The sequence below is a fragment of the Tursiops truncatus genome, chromosome 4 (genome assembly GCF_011762595.2).
Source record: "Tursiops truncatus isolate mTurTru1 chromosome 4, mTurTru1.mat.Y, whole genome shotgun sequence".
Lineage (NCBI taxonomy): Eukaryota > Metazoa > Chordata > Mammalia > Artiodactyla > Delphinidae > Tursiops > Tursiops truncatus.
In genome coordinates, this window is record NC_047037.1 from 35975514 (window position 1) to 35997738 (window position 22225).

Consider the following 22225-nt stretch of genomic DNA (forward strand, 5'->3'; position numbering starts at 1 on the left):
CCAGTGACTAACACTCCCTGCTTCCAATGCAGGGGGCCCAGGTTCGATCCCTGGTCAGGGAACTAGATCCCACATGCCACAATGAAGATCCCGTGTGCTGCAAGTAAGACCTGGCGCAGCCAAATAAATAAATATTAAAAATAAAAAATAAAAACAACGAGCTCTATTTGGTAATCATTCCTTCCAGCAGGTAAAAATATTCAGAGAAAGAGTTAAAGGAAATAAAAACACTAACGCTCAGTGCGGGGCCTATCATCACTGTATCAATATTTGTCTCTAATTGAACTTTTCTCACAGTACAAAATCTTCTAAGGCTTTCATTCCAGAAAATCTGGCCTGGGTGTTTAAACAGCAATGGCAATAAAATGGGCCATGTTGAGTACTTGTTACTCTGCAGTTTGTGTTGGCTGACAACGCTCAGGTTTCTCAAGTGTGGCCTTCCGAACCCATAGCAGAGTGATCATTATCTCCCTAAGTCACTGTCGCAAGGAAACTTAGGGCAGGTCTCCCTACCTTGGGTGCTGAGATGCTGCTCAGCAAGTGCCCAGTGTCATAACCTAGCCCTACTTGAGTTTGTTAGAAAAATATCTTCCTTTGCATAGTTTTCTGCACCAAGTTACGGTGCCCTATTGTGCGCAGAGTCACTGAAAGATATTAAAATTACATGAAACTCCTTACCTTGATCTTTTCCCCCATGACACCCACATAGTTATGCAAATACAAACCTGAGATAGCTCCTCTCAAAGACCTCCATGGGAGGATATACCCCACTGTATTGTGATTATGTGGTTGCTTTTCTGTGTCCCTCAGAAAAGGTAGAGGATAGAGAGCTCCTTAAGGGTAGAGAACTGTGCCTTGTTCCTCTCTGTGTCTGCATGTCCTTGCACGTTGCCTTGAACATGGTAACCTGTGAATAAATCTTCACTAATTCATCAATGTCAAGTACCTCTACCTGGAAGACTGTTATTCACTTATGTATTTTTTTGCTTTTTTTGTTCTGGTGTAGGTCTTTTTTTATTCTCCCCACTATATAGCTTTTGCTCTATATTCCTATCCTTTAAAATCAGCAGACTTTGGGAATTCCCTGACAGTCCAGTGGTTAGGACTCGGCGCTTAACTGCAAGGGGCATGGGTTCCATCCCTGGTAGGGGAAATAATATCCCACATGCCCCCCCCAAAAAAAGGAGACTTTTAGACCACAAAGCAAGATCTTTTGGCTGTACATCCTGTGGTTTTCTGAGAAACTACTAAAAGAACAATTCCTGGTGCAAATTATTATCATGGGAGAGGTCCAATTATTTTTCTCCTATTTAGCAGTTCAAAGTATTTTTCACACATACCTTTATGTGATAGTTTCCTGCCAGGTGGACATATCCAATTCATATGGAAAATTTAGCACTATGTCTGTGAGAGGGTGAGTAGAGTCAGAAAGCACCAAAAATAATTACGCTTTGCATTCGTTTACTGTGAACACATTAGCATACATTATCATGTTCCAGCCCCACCACAGTGATGCTGAATGAATGGCATAAGTATAAATACCCCATCGTACTATGAAGAAATTGAACTCCAAGGAAGGAAGTGATTTCTCCAAGGTCACCTAGCTAGTTACAACAAATGCAGAAAAAACTGGGTCTTTCAACTCTGCAGTGTGATGCACTTTGGACCATGCTAGGAAATGAAATGTGTTGCTTAGGTGGAATTTTATAGACAATAATAGCAAGCAGGGAAAAGAAATAGATGTAAAAACAAGAGCACTGGTTACTAGCTCTAAAGAAGGCAAACTGTGGAGGAATCAAGAGAGAACCTGGAAGAACCGAGCTGTGGAAAATTTTATTGGGAAAGTTGGTGCTGTTTTGTTTGGGTAGAAGCAAGGAGAAAAGTTGTGCTCTTATAAGAGCATCTGATCAGAGAATAAGGAATACACTTTTCTACCATGTTTCAATAGTGTAAGATTCATCTCCTCACACTGGACCCCTACAAAATTCTATGAGGCATCCTCTCTCTGAGAATTTGATTTCTTCTCGGATGACAGGAAAATGAGTTGGGTCTGGGTCTCCACAGACAAACACTTTACAGTGAAGATTAGAGCACCTAGTTCTCTCCCTACTTAGAGAATGAAAATATATTTCCTTTCCCTGGATTAACTTTTAAGGATGGAAAGCAAAGGTGTTCATGAGGAAAGGAAGAATCATTTAAGGACTATCCAACCTTCTTGTAGGAATTTTGTGTAGTTTTTTTTTTTAGGTTTGCATTTTCAGCTTTTTTATTTTTATTTTATTTTATTAATTAATTCATTCATTCATTCATTTATTTTGGCTGCATTGGGTCTTAGTTGCAGCACTCAGGATCTTTGTTGAAGTGTGCGGGCTTCTCTCTAGTTGTGGCATGTGGGCTCCAGAGGGCGCCAGCTCAGTAGTTGCGGTGCACAGGCTTAATTGCCCCGTGGCACGTGGGATCTTAGTTCCCGACCAGGGATCGAACCCACATCCCCTGCTTTGGAAGGCGGATTCTTAACCACTGGACCACCAGGGAAGTCCCTGTGTAGTGTTGTTTGTTTTTTTTTTAAATATATCAGCCATAAAAAGAAATGAAATTGAGTTATTTGTAGTGAGGTGGATGGACCTGGAGTCTGTCATACAGAGTGAAGTAAGTCAGAAAGAGAAAAACAAATACCGTATGCTAACACATATATATGGAATCTAAAAAAAAAACATGGTTCTGAAGAACCTAGGGGCAGGATATGAGTAAAGACGCACATGTAGAGAATGGACTTGAGGACACAGGGAGGGGGAAGGGTAAGCTGGGACGAAGTGAGAGAGTGGCATGGACATATATATACTACCAAATGTAAAATAGATAGGTAGTGGGAAGCAGCCACATAGCACAGGGAAATCAGCTCGGTGCTTTGTGACCACCTAGAGGGATGGAATAGGGAGGGTGGGAGGGAGACGCAAGAGGGAGGAGATACAGGGATCTATGTATGTGTATAGCTGATTCACTTTGTTTTACAGCAGAAACTAACACACCATTGTAAAGCAATTATACTCCAATAAAGATGTTAACTGTATATATATAATTTAGTTTAAATAGCCTAAAGGATTATTTTGTATTTGTTCTTTTAATAATCCCTATCCATCAAGTTGCCCTCAAGGAACTCACATTCTAGAAGGAGAGAGACAATACATTTGTAAGCAAATTAATGAAGAAGATCATTAGGTCTGAAAAGCTATGTTTTGTGGGGACACTTTGTTGTTGTGCTGAGCCTATGCACATTTTGGGCTTTCTAGTGCCCAGATGGAGATGAAAGAGTCTCTTCCCCAAACCACAGGCCTGCATCTGAGGCTCTGCCTCTACCATGGCTCTAGTCAGGAGCAACATCATCAAAAATGAGATTTATACACCTGAAACTAACACAACATTGTAAATCAACTGTATTTCAATTAAAAAAAATTTTAAGTGAGATTTAATACTCCCAGTTAAAATTCACCTGATGAAATGACCATGTGTTGCTTTATTTTTATTCTAGGAATCTTGGAAAATCAGGACTCAGAGTTTCTTGCTTGGGTCTTGGTAAGTACTCAGGGTATCATGTGGGGGTGGGCTGGGAGGTGGGAGATTGGGGAGGATACCAGGGAATGACTGGGGTGTAGGTCAGGACGCAGTCTCAGGTGAGAAGGGACTTCGTGACCAACATTGCCTCATTTCTCCTTCTGAGCCTTTCCTGCCCCACACAGCCCTCCCCTTCTCAGACTCAAGGAGCCACTGTGATCATGATGCCTTATGGGGGCCCATTAAGCAAAAAGAAACCTGATATTAAAGCACATCTTAGAGGAAGGGACTCCTCTGTTATTCCCATTTAGCAAGTGTGAAGAACCTCATGGCATGTATTTGTATGCTGACCTCACCTGCAGCATCATACGAATTTTTTTCTATCCTTATCTTCCCTTTGCCTAATTTTCTCACTTTTTTCTATATTTTAATGTATTTTATGTACTTTTATAATGTACCTTAAGTGTTTTAGGGAAAAAGTTTTATATATACATTTCCCCCCAGAAGCTGTAAATATTTAAAGAATAGTAAGTAGAGATGGCAATTTTAATATCATAAGAATGAATCTGAAATGGTAAAATCTGAGTGTGAGACTTGGGGTAGCATACAGCTTCCAGACATCCCCCAGACAAGGGAAAAGGCAGCCTTGGTGTTCAGGCAATTCAGCATCATCAGAACTATTTCTGTAACCTAAGAGAGTCTAGACCAGGATGGTAGCTGAGGAAGTGAGAAATGGTCAGATTATAGCTATGTTTTGAAGGTCAAGCCTGGCAGATCTTCTGTTGGACTCTATTTGGGATGCAAGAGAAAAGAGAAGAGTCAAAGATGACTGTAAGGGGTTTTTTTGCCTGAGAAACAGAAAAGATGGAGTTGCCAGTAAGTGAGATGTGGAAGAATGAAGGAAGAGAGACTTAGGAAGGAGGGAGAGCCAATTGATTTGGGACATATTAGACATCCAAGAAAAGAGGTATATAGGCTAATGGATATATGAATCTAGAGTTTAGAAGAGAGATGTGAGCTGGATGTAGGATGACTTGAGAGTCACCAACATGTAGATACTGTTTAAGCCATGAGACTGAATAAGAATATTTAGGGAGTGAGCATAGATATTACAGAAAGCAAAAGCACGTGGTCTGTGACCTGGGAAGTCCATTAAGAAGTTGGGGAAATGAGGAAGAGCCAACAAAGAACATTGAAAACAAGCAGTGGGTATGGAGGAGGAGAACCAGGAGACCAGGGAGTCCTAAGAATCCAGCGTTTCAAGAGGGATAGAGACCAGCCCTGTCAAATGCTGCTCATAGGTCAAGCAAGATGAGGGCCAAGAATTGATCGTTCAGTTTAGCAACATGGAAGTCACTGATGACTTTGAAAAGATCGGTTTTGGTGGAGTCAGGGGCTCACGCATGATTGGAATAGGTTTAAGCGAGCCTGGAAAGAGAAACACTGGTGGCTGCTCTTTTGATGACTGTTTTTATAAAGAGAAGCCTAGAAATGGAATGGAAGCTGGACAGGCAAGTGTGGTCAGAGAGGGTACCTTTACACACAAAAGAAATGACAGTATATTTACATACTGATTAAGAAATTCTTTTGAGAAGGAAAAAAATGGTTAAGATAAGTAGAGAAGAAAAATACCTGGAATGATTTCTTGAGGACACAAGAGGAAAGTAACATGCAAGAAGGCAGAGTACATGGGCTTTGAGACTGGTAGGTGGGTTGATGGGGTGGCAGTGGCGGTATCTTTAGAAATTATCTTCTACTGCTTCTGTATTCTCAGTGAAATCAGAAGCAAGGTCATCAGCTGTTAGTGAGGATGAAAGGGAGGTGTTGAAAGTTTGAGGAGAGAGAGGATGATGAGAGCAGAAGAGTGAATGGACCAAAGGGATGGATCAAAGTGGCCAGACAGCATTAAGGATCTGCTTGAGATTCATGCTAATAAATTTGAAGTGAGACCATCTCTATGGCCGTGTGTTTTTCCTCCAGTCTTGTTCAACCATGCAGGTCCAGGTGGGGTTTTTCAAGGGCATAAGATAAGAAAAGAGAGGCAGAGATGCTGAGAGTTTATGCAGAGGGGTGATTGTAATGGTGGACTTTGGGGTTGAAGCTGAGCAGGGAGGAAAATGAGGACTGAAGCCAGGAAAATGAGGAGGCAGAGGGACAGTGAAAAGTGGGCAGGATCAGTGAATTGTACCTCCAGAGGCCCAAAGGATTGTTGGAGTAAGATCAGCAGAGATAGTGAGTTGGAAGAATAGAAAGTGGCGGTTTGAAAGGGGGATGCTTGAAACTACGGTCATGGGGGGTTCAGTTATTGGTAATGACAAAGTCTAAGGCATGTCCATTGGGGGAGAGTGGCTGAGGTTGTGTTGAGTGCAAGATCAGTAGACCAGAAGAGGTCAAGGGCCTGAAAGATAAAGGTTCAGGGAAGGGTTACTTTGGGGGTCATTGAAATCACTAAAACGTATGGCAAAACTAATATTGGAGAGAGTGACAGTGAGCCAGAGCTAAAATTTTCAGATGAGAGGGATTGACTAGGGATGGGTAAGTGACTACAACATGAGGGGACTGATGATGTGAGATCCAAAGCTAGTTGGGGGGAGGAATTGGGAGGAGGGTTTCTTGAACCCTGTTGAATGGAAGTGTGGAGACCAGGGAAGGGATGGTAGTGAAAGAATAAAAGATAGTGGCAACAAAAAATAAATAAAAGATAGTGGCAACAATTTCTGCCTCCTTTTACAGTATTGCAAAAACATTGAAGGCTAGTGATGCCTGAGTTTTTCTGATTCTTCTTAATGATATGATTTGGGAGGTGAGGGTGGTCTTTGCTCACCATAAGACTAAGGGAATTTGACATTTGCTTAATTTATGGCTTTGACTTTATTACCACTTACTTGTATTTGAAAGACCCTGTAGATTCATTATCAGGGATACTCTAACCTTAGCTTTTTTTGAGAGTGCTTAATGGTAAATAACTATTCACTATTTATTATTGAAAGAAATTAAGAAATATAGCAATTTAAGAAAATATGAATTAAGAAATACGGTAATCATACACAATTATCTCATAGAATCAGTATCTGTGGTGGAAAATAATTTCATCAAAAGTACTGAGAAAATCAACCAAAAGCCCTAAGACTATAAAAAATTCAGGTGCCTGTGAAGTGCCACATGTAAATGAGTCCCCAGAGGGCAGACTGCAGTTTTTTAGAACTGTGTGTGAGCTGTAGCTGTTTTGGTGAACTTTGAACAGACTTGATTCAGGAGCAGAAAGTCCTGATTTGAGCTTCAAGTTTTTTCTAAGAGCTTGAATGCTTGTGATTAGACACTGCATGAAAAATTAGGAGGAAACAAGGAAGTTCATGGGATTGACTGGCTTCATTCAAAACAGGTAACAAAGCTTGAATAAGTATTCTTTGAGAACTTTTCTGAGCTACCTCTGTAAACCATAGGAGACCAAAAAAAATCATAGAAAGGAATAATGCACCAGGCTTAGATAATTTGTCAGGCTCTGCAGACCTCAGCTCTCAAGTCCAGGTGGAGCTGGGTTTACTGTTATAGGCTTGGGATATCAGTTCAGATACAGCCCGTGTTCAACTGAGGCTTTGAAAATTAAGTATTAAATATCCCAAGCAATCACACGACTACAAATGTCTTTTATTGAAGTACCTTAAAGGTCATATTAAAGCTAACAATTCTCACTTTCTTCTCCACCAGAGAAGGACAGGCTGGGAATTTCTTGCCCTGCCAAGCTTCCTTTTGATAAACTAAGAGCGTATGTAAATGGGAGCAGAAAGGTGAAATAACCCAAGGACGAACTGAAGTTACATCTAAAGGAACACAATTCTGCTAACAAAAGAATAGGGGAAAAAAATAAAGTGGAAACCTACCTGTGGGCTGCTGTGGCTGGACTGATTTATTAATACACTGACCACTGCTATCAAGACCCAAAGTCAAAGAAACTGATGGGAAGGGAGAAAATCCACCAAAGAGTGATTGAACATCATCTCAGTCTAGTGGGAAGTGGGATCATCTTCTGAGAGAGGAAGAGGGAATTTATGTATTCATTCATTCATTCACTCATTCATTCTCAGCAAACATTTAGGAAGCCAGGCATCATGCTGGTTGCAGGGGATATCCAGATGAAAGAAGCAAGGGCCCTGCTCTCAAACCGCGCACAGCGTAGCAGGAGTCAGGCACACAAAAATAGTGCATTGGACGGATGCCATGATGGAGAGTACAGGATGAATCAAGCATGAGGAAGGTCTTTTGGGGCATCTGGAGCAGCTTCACCGGGGAAGTGCTGCTTGAGTTGAGACTTGAAGGGAGTCATTAAGTAGAGAAAGAGGGCGAAGGATGCAAGACAGAGGAGGCAACACGAGCAATGGCCTGGAGGGAGACCCATGGAGCAGGAGGTACTGTGGGAAACACTAGTGTATGTGCAGAATATTTCGAATGCAGGGTATTAGGGAACCACAAGAACCGAGCCTGGAAGGAAAGCTAGGCCTGATCAGGAGAGCCATTGTTTGCCTTGCTAAGGCATTGAGCTCTAGTCCTCTAGGTTTCTGGTGTTCCTCCAAGTCCTACATCCCCAAGGTCTCAGGGAATACTTGGGGGATGAGGCATGGACAGGGCTCCACCTCTCCCTGCCCTCCTCCTTCCATTGCCACCGCTTCCATCAATGTAGCTCCACTTTTTCTAAATGAAAATATAAATATGACTTTTAGTGTAAATTTAAATGTAAAATTTTAATGTGGTATGTCATAAATGACTTCATGTTTTAGAACAGGAGTAGGTTCACAGCAAAATTGAGCAGAAAGTGCAGAAATTTCCCCTCACCTCATATGCACACAACTTCCCCCACTATCAACAACCCGCATCAGAGTAGTACATTCGTTACAGTCCTGCACTGACACACCATTATCACCCAAAGACTATAGTTTACATTGGGTATATGTATAGCTTTGGTGTTTTACATTCTATGGGTTTGGACAAATGTAATGACAGGTATCTGCCATTGTAGTATCATACAGACTAGTTTCACTGCCCTTAAAATCCTCTGTGCTCTGCCTATTTATTTCTCTCTGACCCCTAACACCTGGCATCCACTTATTCTTTTACTGTTTTCATAGTTTCGCATTTTCCAGAATTTCATATAGTATGGACATCCTACAGTATCTAGCCTTTGCAATTGGCTTCTTTTACTTAGTAATATACATTTAAGTTTCCTCCGTGTCTTTTCATGGTTTGATAGCTCATTTCTTTTTAGTGCTTCATATTACATTTTGAAGGAAAATAAGCATCCTTCTTCCAAAAAAAAAAAAAAAAAAGAGCTTTAAAACCCTGCTCCAGCTTGTGAAAAGCCATTGAAAAACTTGGATCAGGAGTAGGACATGATAAGATGTATTAGAATTGTTTTCCGGCAATGATGTGAAGGCTAGATTAGAGGGGGAAAGGGTTGAGACTGGAGTCAAGATGATGAGATAGTGATATTAAAGATGTACAGGAAGAGGGTGGTTTTTTAGGAGGAAAAATAAACAGGACTCGGTGACCTTGGGATGCAGAATGAGAGGTCTACCTGAGCAGGGGAGGGTGCCCCAGTTCCTGGGTTGGGTGTGTAGACGGACGGGCTGAAATCTCAGAAGAAGGAGATGCAGGAGGGAGCAGTAAGAGGAAGGAGAATGGAGGAGAAGCAGGAGCAGTGTTGGGAAGAGGAGACCCGAGAGCCTGCCAGCTTCAGCCTCAGATATCCAGGGGGCACAGGGAGGGCTGGAGAGAGCTCCAGCTGGAAATAAAGACCCAGGAAATTCTAACAAGGCTGAACCCATGGTTGTCACTGAGGTCACCTGCAAATACAGAGGACTGAGGTATCTGGACAGGTTTAGGACACCTGCCTTTTGGAGTCTGTCAGATTCCATGCTCCCAGAGATCACCTCTGTTTTCTCTACATCCCTATCGTACTGTCAGCAGATCACAGTATCTAGCAAGTAGTAGGTGCACAAATATAGTTATTGAATGTATGACTGGATACGTGGATCAATCTCTAAGGAATGACAAAATGCACAGTGGGTAATAGTGAAGATCCAGGGAAAGTCAGACATCATGAAATGTTGCGGTCCAGCCAACCTGGTTCTTTGGCTTTCTCCAGTAACGTATCAACACAGAAACTGAGAACGCCAAGTGGAGGTGAGGAGAGGGGATAGAGAGAGGCCCAGCATCGAGGGTTATCCCCAACATGCGTCAGGGACCAGGGGCTCTACTCTATCCACAGTGACACGAGTCTAGGCTGGATTGGGGCTCAGAGTATGCAGCAGGGCTCTCACTGCTGCAGATGGAAGGGGCATCTACCCACACACATTAGGAGCAGGAGCCGCTTCTGATTCATGCCACTGGAGGTAACACCCCACAGCAGGCAGCTGCTCCTACAGGTGCTCAAAAGGGGCAGACTTTACCCTGTGCCACTCACTGTGGGACATACGTGCTTCCCTCCACATAAGAGGCTTGCAGGAAGAAAGGCATGTGATAGTTAATTTTATGTCAACTGTGACTATGCCACAGGGTGCCTGAATTGGTCAAACGTTATTCTGGGTGTGTCGTGAGGATGACTTTGGATGTAATGAACATTTGAATTCATAGACTATGTAACGCAGATTGCCTTCCCTAATGTGGGTGATGGCCCTCCTTCAGTCAGCTGAAGGCCTGAATAATACAAAAAGGCTGAGCCCCTCTCGAATAAGAGGGGACTCCTCCTGCCTGACTGCTTTGAGCTAGAACATCAGATTTTCCTGACCCTTGGACTCAAAATGAAACATTATCTCTTCCTGGGTCCTGCTGGCTTTTGGACTAGAACTTACACACCATCGGCTCTTTTGGTCCTCAGGCCTTCAGACTCGGACTGAATCTACACGTGGGTTATCGTGGGTCTTGAACTGCAGATGACAGATCTTGGGACTTCTCAGCCTTCACAATCATGGGACACAATTCTTTACAATAAATCAATCTCTCTCTCTCTCTCTCTCTCTCTCTCTCTCTCTCTCTCTATATATATATATATATATATATATACTTAATTTCTCTCTATGTAAATATATTTTATTATATATTATAATTATATAATATATATAAGTATAAAATATATTAATATATATATAAATATATAATAACAAATTTTATAAGAAATTATAAGGTTCTATTTCTCTGGAGAACCCTAACTAATAAAAGCATTTTGCTAGTTTTGTAAAACATTGCACAGGTATATGTGGCAAAGCAAACAGTCAGGCATTTCTAGGGAGTGAGCAAGGTTATGGGAAGGGGGAGGAGCACAGATCAGGGGGGATGTGGTCACTTGCTCATTTTTCAGCTGAGCACATATGGATCCTCATGTAGAAGACCATCATCCCCAAAGGAGTCCTCCTGGGCTGTTCACTGGTCAGGAGGGCATGTTACGTGTTCCTGCCAGACAGGGCTGGGTCTGGATCTAGCAGTGAAGAAGGGAAGGAACGCCCTGTGCCTTTGGTGCCTGATTTCCAAACCTCAAGGCGGTAATTCCCAGGCAGAGCAAACTGACTCCACGATCATCATGTTCTGTGTTCATTCAGGCAGGCCTTTCACACTTCATCCTTGAAGGAATGAAGTCATAAAGTAAAATATATAACACCTTGGAGACACTGAGTCTCTCAAGAGGTGTTTCTTCCCAACTCTGGCTGCACAGCAGAATTACCCGTGGTGCTTTTTACAAAGCACATAACCAGTCTCCACCCAGACCTTTTGAATAAGGGTCTCCCAAGGCACAGGTGTTCTAAAAAGACCGTCCCGATGATTCTGAGGCACAGTGGTAGGGTTGGAACCCATTGTCCTCACCAGGTGGAAGGAGATGGCAACATGTGTGCACTGGTATCTGGTGAGCCAGATGCTGGTTGTGTTTCTATCCTGGCTGCTGCCTCCAGGCCCAGGCCCTGGAGCTGGCTGAGGCATCTCCACCTGAACTGCGGTCACCACGAGGAAAACCTGCCCAGCTCAGGGTTGTCCTCGGGGTTCTCTGGAGCCAGTGTCCTGGGAAGGCTCCTGGGGCGGGCAGACTGAGCTCACCTCCCCTTCCATTCAGCGCCTGCCACCTGGGCCTGTCTGCCTTGTGCCCTGCCCTAGCCCAGGGAACCTTCTAGAGCAAAAGCAGTGAATCTTATGATTAAACTGTGTGGGCTTCTTCTTAATGTGTTGCATATGTGCAGAATGTACTCCTGGCTCATCCCCCTCTGCCTTAGAGATGCTCTCACTGCACTAAATATTTTGACACTGGGAAAACATGACGTTAAATGTTTAACATGAATGATATTTTTGACACCCTTCGTGACTCTCATTCTTGTTGCTAAACCCAATGTAAACTAGCCATCTCTCCTATTATTATAATAACATAACAACGACAACATTAAGTATTTATAAAATGCCTCTGAGACACGAGAAACAATTTTGAAAGGGCAATTTCTTCTCTCAGAACATTTACCAATTTTTTTGCTTAACACAGAGTGAACTATCTTAAGACCAGGATACCCACAGAATTTAAATCGTGCATGAATATTAAACATATAACAAGAGAATTATAGGCTTGTCACTTTTCCTGGAACATCTACCTTGAATAAATGCCATGGTGCATACACATTAAAAATGAAGAGGCATTTATATTTTTATAAAATTGTTTTAGAATATTTCTTCCTCATTTTCTACTTTGATGGATAAAATCCATCTTCAGAATTGCTGACAACTTGGTTGCCCTCTGAATTATCAGTGGCTGCCGGCCATGTGCCATTGTTTCCCTCATAGAGGGTGTCAGGAGCTGAGACACAGCTGGGTGACAAACGGATAGCCTGATGCCCCGCACATTGTTAGAGTTGGATTCAGGGAAGAACTGGAGAAGAGGAAGCAGAAGAGTCTACACAACCTCAAGTGTACACACACACACACACACACACACACACACACACACACATACACACACACACACACACCCTAATCTCCCTCAGTGCAGTTATAAAAGGATGAGTAGCCCTCATTTGTTAATCTGTGATCCAAAAGTAAAACAAGTAGTTGCAAAACCATCAGATAGTGGGGGAGAAAAGGTTTTCCCCAGACCCAGATATGGGCAATGTGATGGAAGTGATGACAGTTTGTAAACATGGTCTCACAGCTGTGAGAGGAATTAGTCTTTGCAGTCATCCCCGCCTTTACAGATGAGAAAAACAGAGGCAGGAAGAGGGGACATGTCTCGTTCAAGGCCAGTGGTAGAGACAACAAAGCCCGCATCTCCTGCCCCTCCACCAGCCGCCTGTTCCCCGCCATCCCCCGCCTCCAGTCTCCATGGGCCCACAGCCACTGCCTTCTCCACCTCTCCTCCTTGAGAAGTGAACAGCTGGACCAGGCGTGTAAGGCCCCCTCCAGCTCTATCAGCCGTGATATGGGCAACAGTCAAGTTCACTAAGACTCGAGGGTGGCAGCTGGGTGAAAGTGCCTTTACTCTACTTTAGAACTAGAAAATGTCAGAGCCTAAACAACTCCTGGCATCACTCTCCAGAGTAGGGTAGACAAAGATCCGTCCAAGCTCCACCGGCAGAATGGGGGCCAGAATCTGCGACCCTGGTGCATGACCAGGTGAGCTGTCCCCGTAAGAGATTTCAAAGTGAGAAGGCAGCTGAGTGCAAACCTTTCGTTTCTGTGTGGATGCCCTGAATGACTTTCCCTCCCGTGCATCCCTGAAGACCTCAAGACCTCATGAAGTCCTGCCATAGCTCTTGTACTCAAAGAAAAAGCATACCTGTGTATATGCAAGTGTATTCATATTGTTTACCCAGACTGTGCCCTGTACACACTCTACATTTATGAAGAGTACATTTATAAGATTATTTTCCTATACCCCCTTATTTTTTTTAAATCCAGGGCTCGAACCCATGCCCCCTGCATTGGAAGGGCAGAGTCTTAACTACTGGACTGCCAGGGAACTCCCTCCTGTACCCTTTGCAATATAAAAACCAAAATGAAAGTTTCAATTTCAATCAACCATGCAATTGAGCTACTCCAATAGTGAGGCTAAAACATGAGGGAACCCGATGGGGTGCTGTCCTCTCGTATGGTTGGGGCCATGCCTCTGGTGTGCTTGGCTTAAGTGAGGCAGGGCCATGGGGAGCCATTCCTGGAGGGCAGTATAGATGCCTGAGGGGTAGGCTGCTGTGGGTTAGCACACTGAGGGGAAATGTGTGGAGATTTGTATGTAGGCCTTTGAGGCCTCAGCTGGATGAAGTTAGGAATAAAATCCCAGTTATTTTTAGCACTACTAAACCAACCAGGAGCCTTCTAGAGTCAGTGAACAGAAAACCCAGTTCAAAGCAAAGCGAAAACATCAGCTTAAGCAGAAACAGAAATTTTTAGGCTCATAGGGACAGTGGACCCAAATGGCTTGATCCAGGGATCAGACTATGAGCTCTGCAAGCTGGAGGCTTGTCCATTCTCAGGCTGCCCTCAGAGTGACAAGATGGCTGCACATGCTCCAAGCCATATATCCCATCAGCTCTGACTGCCTTATATATCCATCTGTGAATCAGTCACTGAAGAACTGCCGGCAATCAAGAACCACCCCTGAAGCTGGGGAAGAGTTTAAATCCACCCCAACCACAGAATGCAGATTCCTAGAGGAAATTTAAAGCACTCTTGCTTAAAGTGCTCTGAGTTTCTCTGCTCTGAGTTAAGAAGAAAAGATATCCCTGGATCCTGAAAGCCCTTCTCCCACTTATTTTAGCTTATATGAGCCTTTTCTGTGTCTTTGGTAGCCAAGGTTGAAAATCAAAATTCTCCCAGCCCTTTCTGTAGCATGAGGTATGCTCACAGTTTGCTGAGTCAGCTCATGTTTACCTTCTGCTTCCTCAGTTTGCCTAATGGACAGAATTTTCCTCAGCAGGATAAACATGTAGCTTTTCCTTTTTAATACTTCCCCATCATGTTGAAGGATCAGTGAGACCTGAGGCTCATTTGCAAATAAAAGCTTCATCCTAACACCTGGAATATGCAAAGGAGGACCTCCAGGAGAGCAAAGCAGAAAATACCATCAATGCTCACTTTATATCTGACTACTAACTAAAATGAGAGGAGGAGGAGGTTACCCAACATGCAATTACAGAAAATGGGTGATGAGGTAATGAGCTGTAGCTAAATTAGCGCTGACAATCTAACCACGGGGATTTCTTCAGGCTGAAGAGAAGGAAACAGGAGATGAAGGTCCTGGCTTCGCTCTGCTTGCAATTACTAGAAACAAGTTTTCTGGGGGAACTTGTCATGTTTCTTCTTAGTCTCTTACTCTACCTTCCTTCCCGTTTCTCCACACTCTGCTCTATGCCACCCTTTCCTTTGGCCCTTTCTGAGCAGAAACTGTAGCCCAACTCAGCCAACCTGCTTTCAGTGGTGATACTTAACTGCTTCTGGCTGAAGACAGAAGGCAAGACTGGCCCTGAGACTCATTTCTAGGAGTGACCCTCTGTCTGGCTTTGTTACCTGTCACACCATTCCAGTCACCCTTCCTTCCAGCACCTTCCTGGGAGGGCTGGTTGGCTGTCCTGGTCCTGCTGGTGGATGGGCTGCCTCTGATGCCACCCGTGTCTCAGTTTGAGCTCTTAGAGGGTAGAAACTGAGGCTGATTCCATCATCCCTGGAAAACACGGGATCAGCACTCCTCTCCTTCATTTGTGTGTCCAAAGATTTCACAAGATGTGCCAGACGGCATGCTGGGGAAACAGGAGAAAAAACACACCAGAGCACCAATGGCCACCCTCACACAGCCCACAAGCGGGGAGGTGGGGAGGGGGCAGTGACCTGATTCCCAGGCAAAATGAGATCCTTGGGCTGTGTGCCCCCAGAGGACACCTTGCGTTTATGTTTGCTGGTGATAGCTTATTAGTCTGACTTATTACCTGCTTGATTATCAGTTCAGAACACATGCCTAGATCAGAGAAGCTGCTTATATATGCTCATTTATAGAATGAATGAATGAATGAATGAATCACAGTGTGACCAGCGCTCTGAGAGAAATATGAGGTGCATGTGAACACATATGAGGGCTGCCCAAGAGGAGATCATGGAAGGATTCCTGGGGCAAGAAATATCTGAGCTGAGTATGAAAGGATGAATAGGGTAGGATAGAGCCAGGTCAAAGAGAAAACAAGGGAAAAAAGCAGTTTAACAATAATAGAGGTAGAGAGACAGAGAGATAGAGGTATAGGACACAGAAATGGCACAGGTGATGAAGCAACCACCTCTTCTGGGGAATGAGGAAGGTGCTGATAGGGGCGGTGGGGTTTTGAAGGATGGATAGGAATCTGTCAGGTGGATAAGGAAAAAAAGCCACAGGCATTCCTTTTAAAGAAATTTTCTACTTACCCTTCACTCAGATCTAGGTTTGATGGTTACTTTCCTGACATCCACGTCTAGACAGAGGCTTCCTGTTAGTTCTCATCACAACCCCTCTTACCAGGATGTGGTATTTTTCTGTCTTCCCCACTGGACTGGGAGCTCCAGGAAAAAGACACCATTATTATTATTTGCCATTTTGACCCCACCATCTGGCATGGCTCTGAAAAATTATGGGGCTCAATAAGTATTTTCTAAATGAATTGATAAATAAATTTCAGGAAGAGAAGCCTGGGAGTCTAAACCAGCATGGCCTGGAGAAGGAACTATGTGGGAGAGAAAATGATGAGAGATGACTTTGGGAAGATTATGAATAACGTTGGAAGCCATGCCACGAAGCTTGGAATGTATCTGTTTTGTGATGAGGAGTCGCTGAAATATTTCACTCCAGGTGTTGCTTGGCCAGATGCATTTTAGGAAGCTCACTCTGGGCGTTGTGGTCACACTGCAGACAGCAAATTCGAGAGGACTGGGAATAGAGGCAAGGAGACAGGCTGCAAACGACTCAAATATTCTCACTTTTACAGAAGATTAAATGTAACAGTCAGTTAATTGCCCACTAACTGTCAGCCCAGTTGATCACACTGTGAGGGTATACACACATCCTGCGCAGGATATGTAGGGGGACTGTGAGGTAAATGAGGCTTGACCAAATTAGCAAAAGACTGGTAAAATACAAAAGGAAGTGTTTTTAAAAGCATAAAATATCTGAAGTAAAGAACTAACATAGGTGTCAGTGTAGTAAATTACAAAGTTTCAGAGATTGGGTTAAAAAAAAAAAAGTTCCTAGATACCTTCTTTAAGGAAGAGGATGGAGATAAATGGAAAATTTTTAAACAGGCAAATAAAAATCAGACAAATATGAACCAAAAGTAAGTGAAATGTGGGTGTAAATGAAATAAAGTGGGGGGTGGGATGGATTGGAAGATTGGGATTTATATATATACACTACTATGTATAAAATAGATAGCTAATGAGAACAGACTGTATAGCACAGGGAACTCTACTCGGTGCTCTGTGATGACCTAAATCGGAAGAAACTCCAAGGAAGAGGGGTTATATGTATACGTATAGCTGATTCACTTTGCTGTACAGCAGAAACTAACACAACATTGTAAAGCAACTACACTCCAATAAAAAAAAAAAGTAGAATTCAAGCAAAGAGAAGATGCAGTAATGAGAGATGATATTTCTTTTATGTTCTCTGTGAAGCAGGAGGCAGGTTTATCTGGTGACATTAAAGAAGGAGGAGGTAGGACTGAGGTTGAGAAAAGTAGGGCAGGTTTGAAATCCAAACGGGGTGGGGGGAATGATTAAAAAGCAGAGGACTGGTGGGCTCTCTGTGTAGTTACTGTAGATCAAGAATTTACGATGCATGTTTCTCTGCAGTCCGTGATTTTCTCCAACCCAGCTCAGCATCTTGGTTATAGATGATGAGCAGCCAGACAGTCAGACTCATCCAGGTATGAACTTTTGACCAGGCAGGTGAAATGAAGGAACAGTGAAGTAATGGAGCTGAGAATAGGGCAAGAGAATCTTCTAAATGGTGAACCACGTCATCCAGCTAGCCTAAGCTCCCTGGTTAAGGAAGGAATTGAAGTCAGAATAGATAGACTGGAGGAAGGTAAAGAGTTTGAGGACAACGTGTGTGGGGATGTACCTACACAAAATCTGCAAGAGTGACAGCTTGTAGCATGCGAGGGCTTATGACCTGGTCATTAATGCATATATTTGGAATACAAATGAGGCACACCTCCACCCAAGTTCTCTTGTGTGCAAGTTCAGTTCTATTTTTCATGGCACTGTGTGGTCTTCTGTTTCCACCCCATCAACCTTTACTATGGTTTCTTCTGATAATCATTGCCTACATTTTCTGAAACTGAGTTTTATACTTGAGAGTTCGCAAATTCCAGGGTGTGCTAAATGTCTGTAGTTTCAGTACCAGTGTGACTTTAAAAAGACTGGGCACTTTATTCGGACACTTTAGTGGCTGCTGTGTTGCCCTTCCAGTTGAGCCACTGGAGACAGACATAAGGAAAAGACAGTGGACTCTCAACTACCTCTGATAAGAGAGGGGACAGTGACACAGAAAACTGAACATGCATTTACGTTTGTCTTTGGAGTGAACTTTGTATTTCTTTTGAATACGGGTGCCATAGACATGAAAACCTGTTAGTGAAAAATCAAGAGTTGTCTTAGAGGTAATAAAACATGTAGGAACAGTATAATGATCTCATAGCCCATCTCTGACTAGGCTTCAGCGAAGCTTTCAACTTTCCATAATGAAGTAATCATTCTATATGGCACCAGTGGGAGAAATTCCACCCTGACCCCATCAAACTGATGTGTCTAACTTGTACCCTATTCTGTTAGGATTGGTGGTCCTTGTAATCTTGTCCCAGAAAACAAGACTGCTGATGCTCTTTTTTATTCCACCCTTTTTTATTTCCACTAAGCTATTTTTGCTGCAGTCATTTACTGCCCCTGGGATTTTTGCAGAAGATTAATAGTACTAATAAAATGAAGGGCAAAGTGCCAAAGAGAGCATCTTGAAAGAATAGTCTGTAACCCTTTATGTGTTCAGGGCTAAAGACTCTAAAAAGGCAACTTCCACCTTCTTTGTTGAACTGTTCTTCAGCCTCTGGGCCCAGTACGTAATGTCTCTCTCCCTACCACTCTGGGGCTTCCCATCAAACTGGGAGCTTGCAGAGGGATTAAGTTCATTCAATGACATCCTGACTGCTGCCTAGACCAGTTTTCAACTCTGGCTACCAGTACAGTTGCATGGGCGCTTTTAAAAAATACCTGTGCCTGGGCACTTCCTCAGATCAACCAGACTAGAATATCTGGGGTGGGGCAGGGCATCAGCTCCCAAGTGGTCCTACTAACTGGGCCAGAGTTGAGGATAGCTGGCCGGCTCGCCACCTGAGTTACTTGCTCATCAGATGGCTGGGTCCACCATGGAGGCTTTGAGCACTTAAGAGATTTGGATTCCCAGGCAGCATGCAGGAGGCACAACCAGAGAACAAGACGGATGCCACTTCTGGTGCCCAATGAAGAAACAAGTACCAGGTGGGGTGTTTGTCTTTCATCTAGCTTTAGTCCAATTGAAACTCAGAATTTAGCAGCATTTTTGACGTTTTAGTCTATTCATCACTCTCCGTGTGTCACTTCAGAATGATCTGTAATAAATAATAAATCTTCCTGAGCTTTGTTGAGATGAGTAGACTGTTAGAATTGGTGCATTCCAATGTTGACTTTGGCTTTCACTGCCATCTCAGGAAAAGTCATTTATCTTCCTATGGAACTTCTGCTGCTTCAAATAGTATCTCTCAGGAAGATAAGAAGGAAAGTAACATTTAGTGAGCACCTGTTGTATGCTCGGTACTGTACTAGACACTTGGCATATACTACTGAAATTGTTAAGGGTGTGGACTGTGGAGTCACTCTGCCTGGGCTCACATCCCGGCTCAACCACCCCCTCCCCCTCCCCAGCAAATAAACTCAAATCAGAGTGGTCATGAGTTCCAAATGAGATCATGTCTATAAAGTGTGTAGCACAGCGCCTGGCGCAACGTAAGTTCTCCAAAAAGTGTTCATCGTTGTCTCGTTTAGTTCTCACAGCAATACTGGAGTAGGTATCAGTGTCTATTTTAGAGATGAACCAGGTCTCAAAGGTGAACCTATTTAGCCACAGACATAATGATCCTCAGGTGTATCTGAAAGAAAATGAAAATACCTACCCTTCATGATTTTTTGAAAAATAAGAGATGATTTTAGAATGTGTTGCATAGGACACGTGAGATAGTTGATCTGCAAAACTCAAATCTATGCTAGGTGTTGGAGAGGCAGTGACGAACAAGACAGAGAGATCCCCTGTCCTTGGGGAGGGTAGGCTGAGCTCTCCACCCAGCCTTCAGGAATCATGAGGGGTTGTACACACCCAACTTTTTGGTAGCACACTCTTCACTGCCGTTAGGTACTCTTTTTCTTTCCTAGTTAACAGCAGGTTCTGATTTCTTCATAGTGAGTGATCCTTAAGGTTCTTGACTAACCACAAAATGAGCAAAGATGGAGAGTCACCAGGAGGTTATCTTTGCTGCCCCAGCAGTTCCTTCTGGGCACACCCTCCCTTGCTTCCCCAAATCAGGGCCCCTGGTGCTAGCAGAAGAAGAAATAGATGCCATCACTGCTTTAAGATGGCAAAGGCAAGTGTTATTTCACCATAATGACTCCCTAGATCAGGCCAAGCTGCCAGCCACCCTTCAGAATGTTCTCTTACTGTGTATATCAGTGTGGTGGCTGATGGGTACCCAGGTCACAAACTCATATAAAGGCCACAGATGGATTTATTCATATTTACTCATTTCCAAGCAATGAATTAATGAAAAGAAAATCAGCAGGCAATTAAAGAGTTTATTGAGCACTACTTCTCTGAGGATCACTTCTTCTCTGCTGTTCTTGAATTCATTCATTCAGACACTTAATAAGCCCCTCCTATGTACCAGGTTTTATGTAGTCTCTGGGGATACAGAGATTATCCCAAGATGTTAGTAGTTTTGAAAATGTCTCAAGAAGGGCTGTCCTCTGTGTTTGAGAACAATCCAAAGTATCGTTGACATAGCAGTATATTTTTTATATTTTTGATGCCTCTGGTTATCTACTTTTAACTTTCTATATAGCACGTTAGGAAATTTCATTCCAACCTGTAAAATCGGACTGTGTGTTTATAATACTGCCATTGCCTCAATGCCAAAGCCTGGGGCACCAGTGTCCAGATGAGGCTGCCAGGAGCTGTTCTGGGCTTCTTCCATACCACAATTAAGCTTTCAGTATAACATAAAATATCATTTCAAAGGTGAGTGACTCTATGTAGAATTTGAATTAAACAGGATCTCCTAAAACTAAAGATATACCAACATGGTTTTATGATTTAGTATTGCTCTGTTTTCTTCAACGTGATCAACTTCTACATACATTCACTGAAAGAGGAAGGCCTTTGTAGCTTAGTTAGAAATAGAGAAAGAGTGCATAAAAAATTTCATGCAAAGTTCTATGGAAAATGCTAAAATACCTCCTAATTTTAAACTATAATGTCGTTTTCCTAATTTTCCATTAGGAAAACGACATTATAGATTAAAAAGAAAAAGCTGAAATCATTAACAGCTACAGATAAAATAAGCTAATCTTTGTAAATGTATAAATCCACAGGGAAACATGGGAATTGGGTTAATTTGGGTGTAATAGGGTTGGGAACCTTTTAAAATCTTTAGGTTTTTGCTAAATTATCCCTTATATATTTCCTCAGTTTTAATTTCTCTACATTTCAAAAACTTCTTAGTCAAAAAGTATGTGAAGCACTTTGTATTCCAACTTTGAGTTTTCATTAGTGATATTTAATACAATAAACATCATGAAACTCACTGCACAAGAGGGAGAATTTGAAAGGACTGTTAAAAATTTTTTTCATTCTTTTTCACAATATATTATCCCTATCTTGTTTTCACTAAGTAAGTTTCTTTGCCTTGCCATGGAACTAAAATTTATTTCCCAGTATATCTTGACAGTCCTATGAGCACAAACTGTTTTTTATGTACAGCTACACCAGAGTTATTCAAAATTATTACTGTTTTGGGGAGAATAACTCACTGAACTATCAAAGAAATATATCCCTGCACAAAGATAAAGATTTGCCGTGAACTTTTTAAAGATAAAAGTAAGTGTAAAGGAGGTCACCTTGACTTTCAAACTTCTTGACAGTAGTGTTTTTCCAGAGAGTTCTTATTCATAGTAACTTACTATGGAAAGACAAGAGATAAAGCCAAAAATAAAAATATGTATTTGAGCACATACTGTGTTTCAGGTCCCATGTTAGGAGTTCACAGAAAAAGAAAAAAATATATATGTATATATATACTTTCAACCTTAATGATAGATTCCATTTTAGAATAAGATATTGAAAATATCTGAATTTGTTTAAAAAAACAGAAGTTGCCATTTAGTCCTAGTATCCCATAGTGTCTAATTTTATTCCAACAGTGTTATTTCACTTATGTTAAATATTCTGTACATTTCTTTTTTTTAATTGAAGTATAGTTGACTTACAATATTATATTAGTTTTGGGTGTACAACATAGGGATTCAATATTTTTATAGATTATACCCCATTTAAAGTCATTATAAAATATTGGCCATAGTCCCTGTGCTATACAATATATCTGTGTAGCTTATTTATTAC

The 22225-nt window shown here is 42.4% G+C and overlaps 1 protein-coding gene across 4 annotated transcripts in view; it reads left to right on the plus strand.

The window, feature by feature from the left end:
* The window catches only part of KCNAB1 (potassium voltage-gated channel subfamily A regulatory beta subunit 1), a 396177-nt gene that overhangs the window by 280926 nt on the left and 93026 nt on the right, over positions 1–22225 (plus strand). For all 4 annotated transcript variants that reach the window (XM_019946228.3, XM_073803822.1, XM_073803823.1 and 1 more), the window contains exon 2: positions 3530–3573. In XM_019946228.3, the coding sequence (XP_019801787.1) occupies positions 3530–3573 (44 nt within the window). The remainder of the gene's footprint in view (positions 1–3529; positions 3574–22225) is intronic.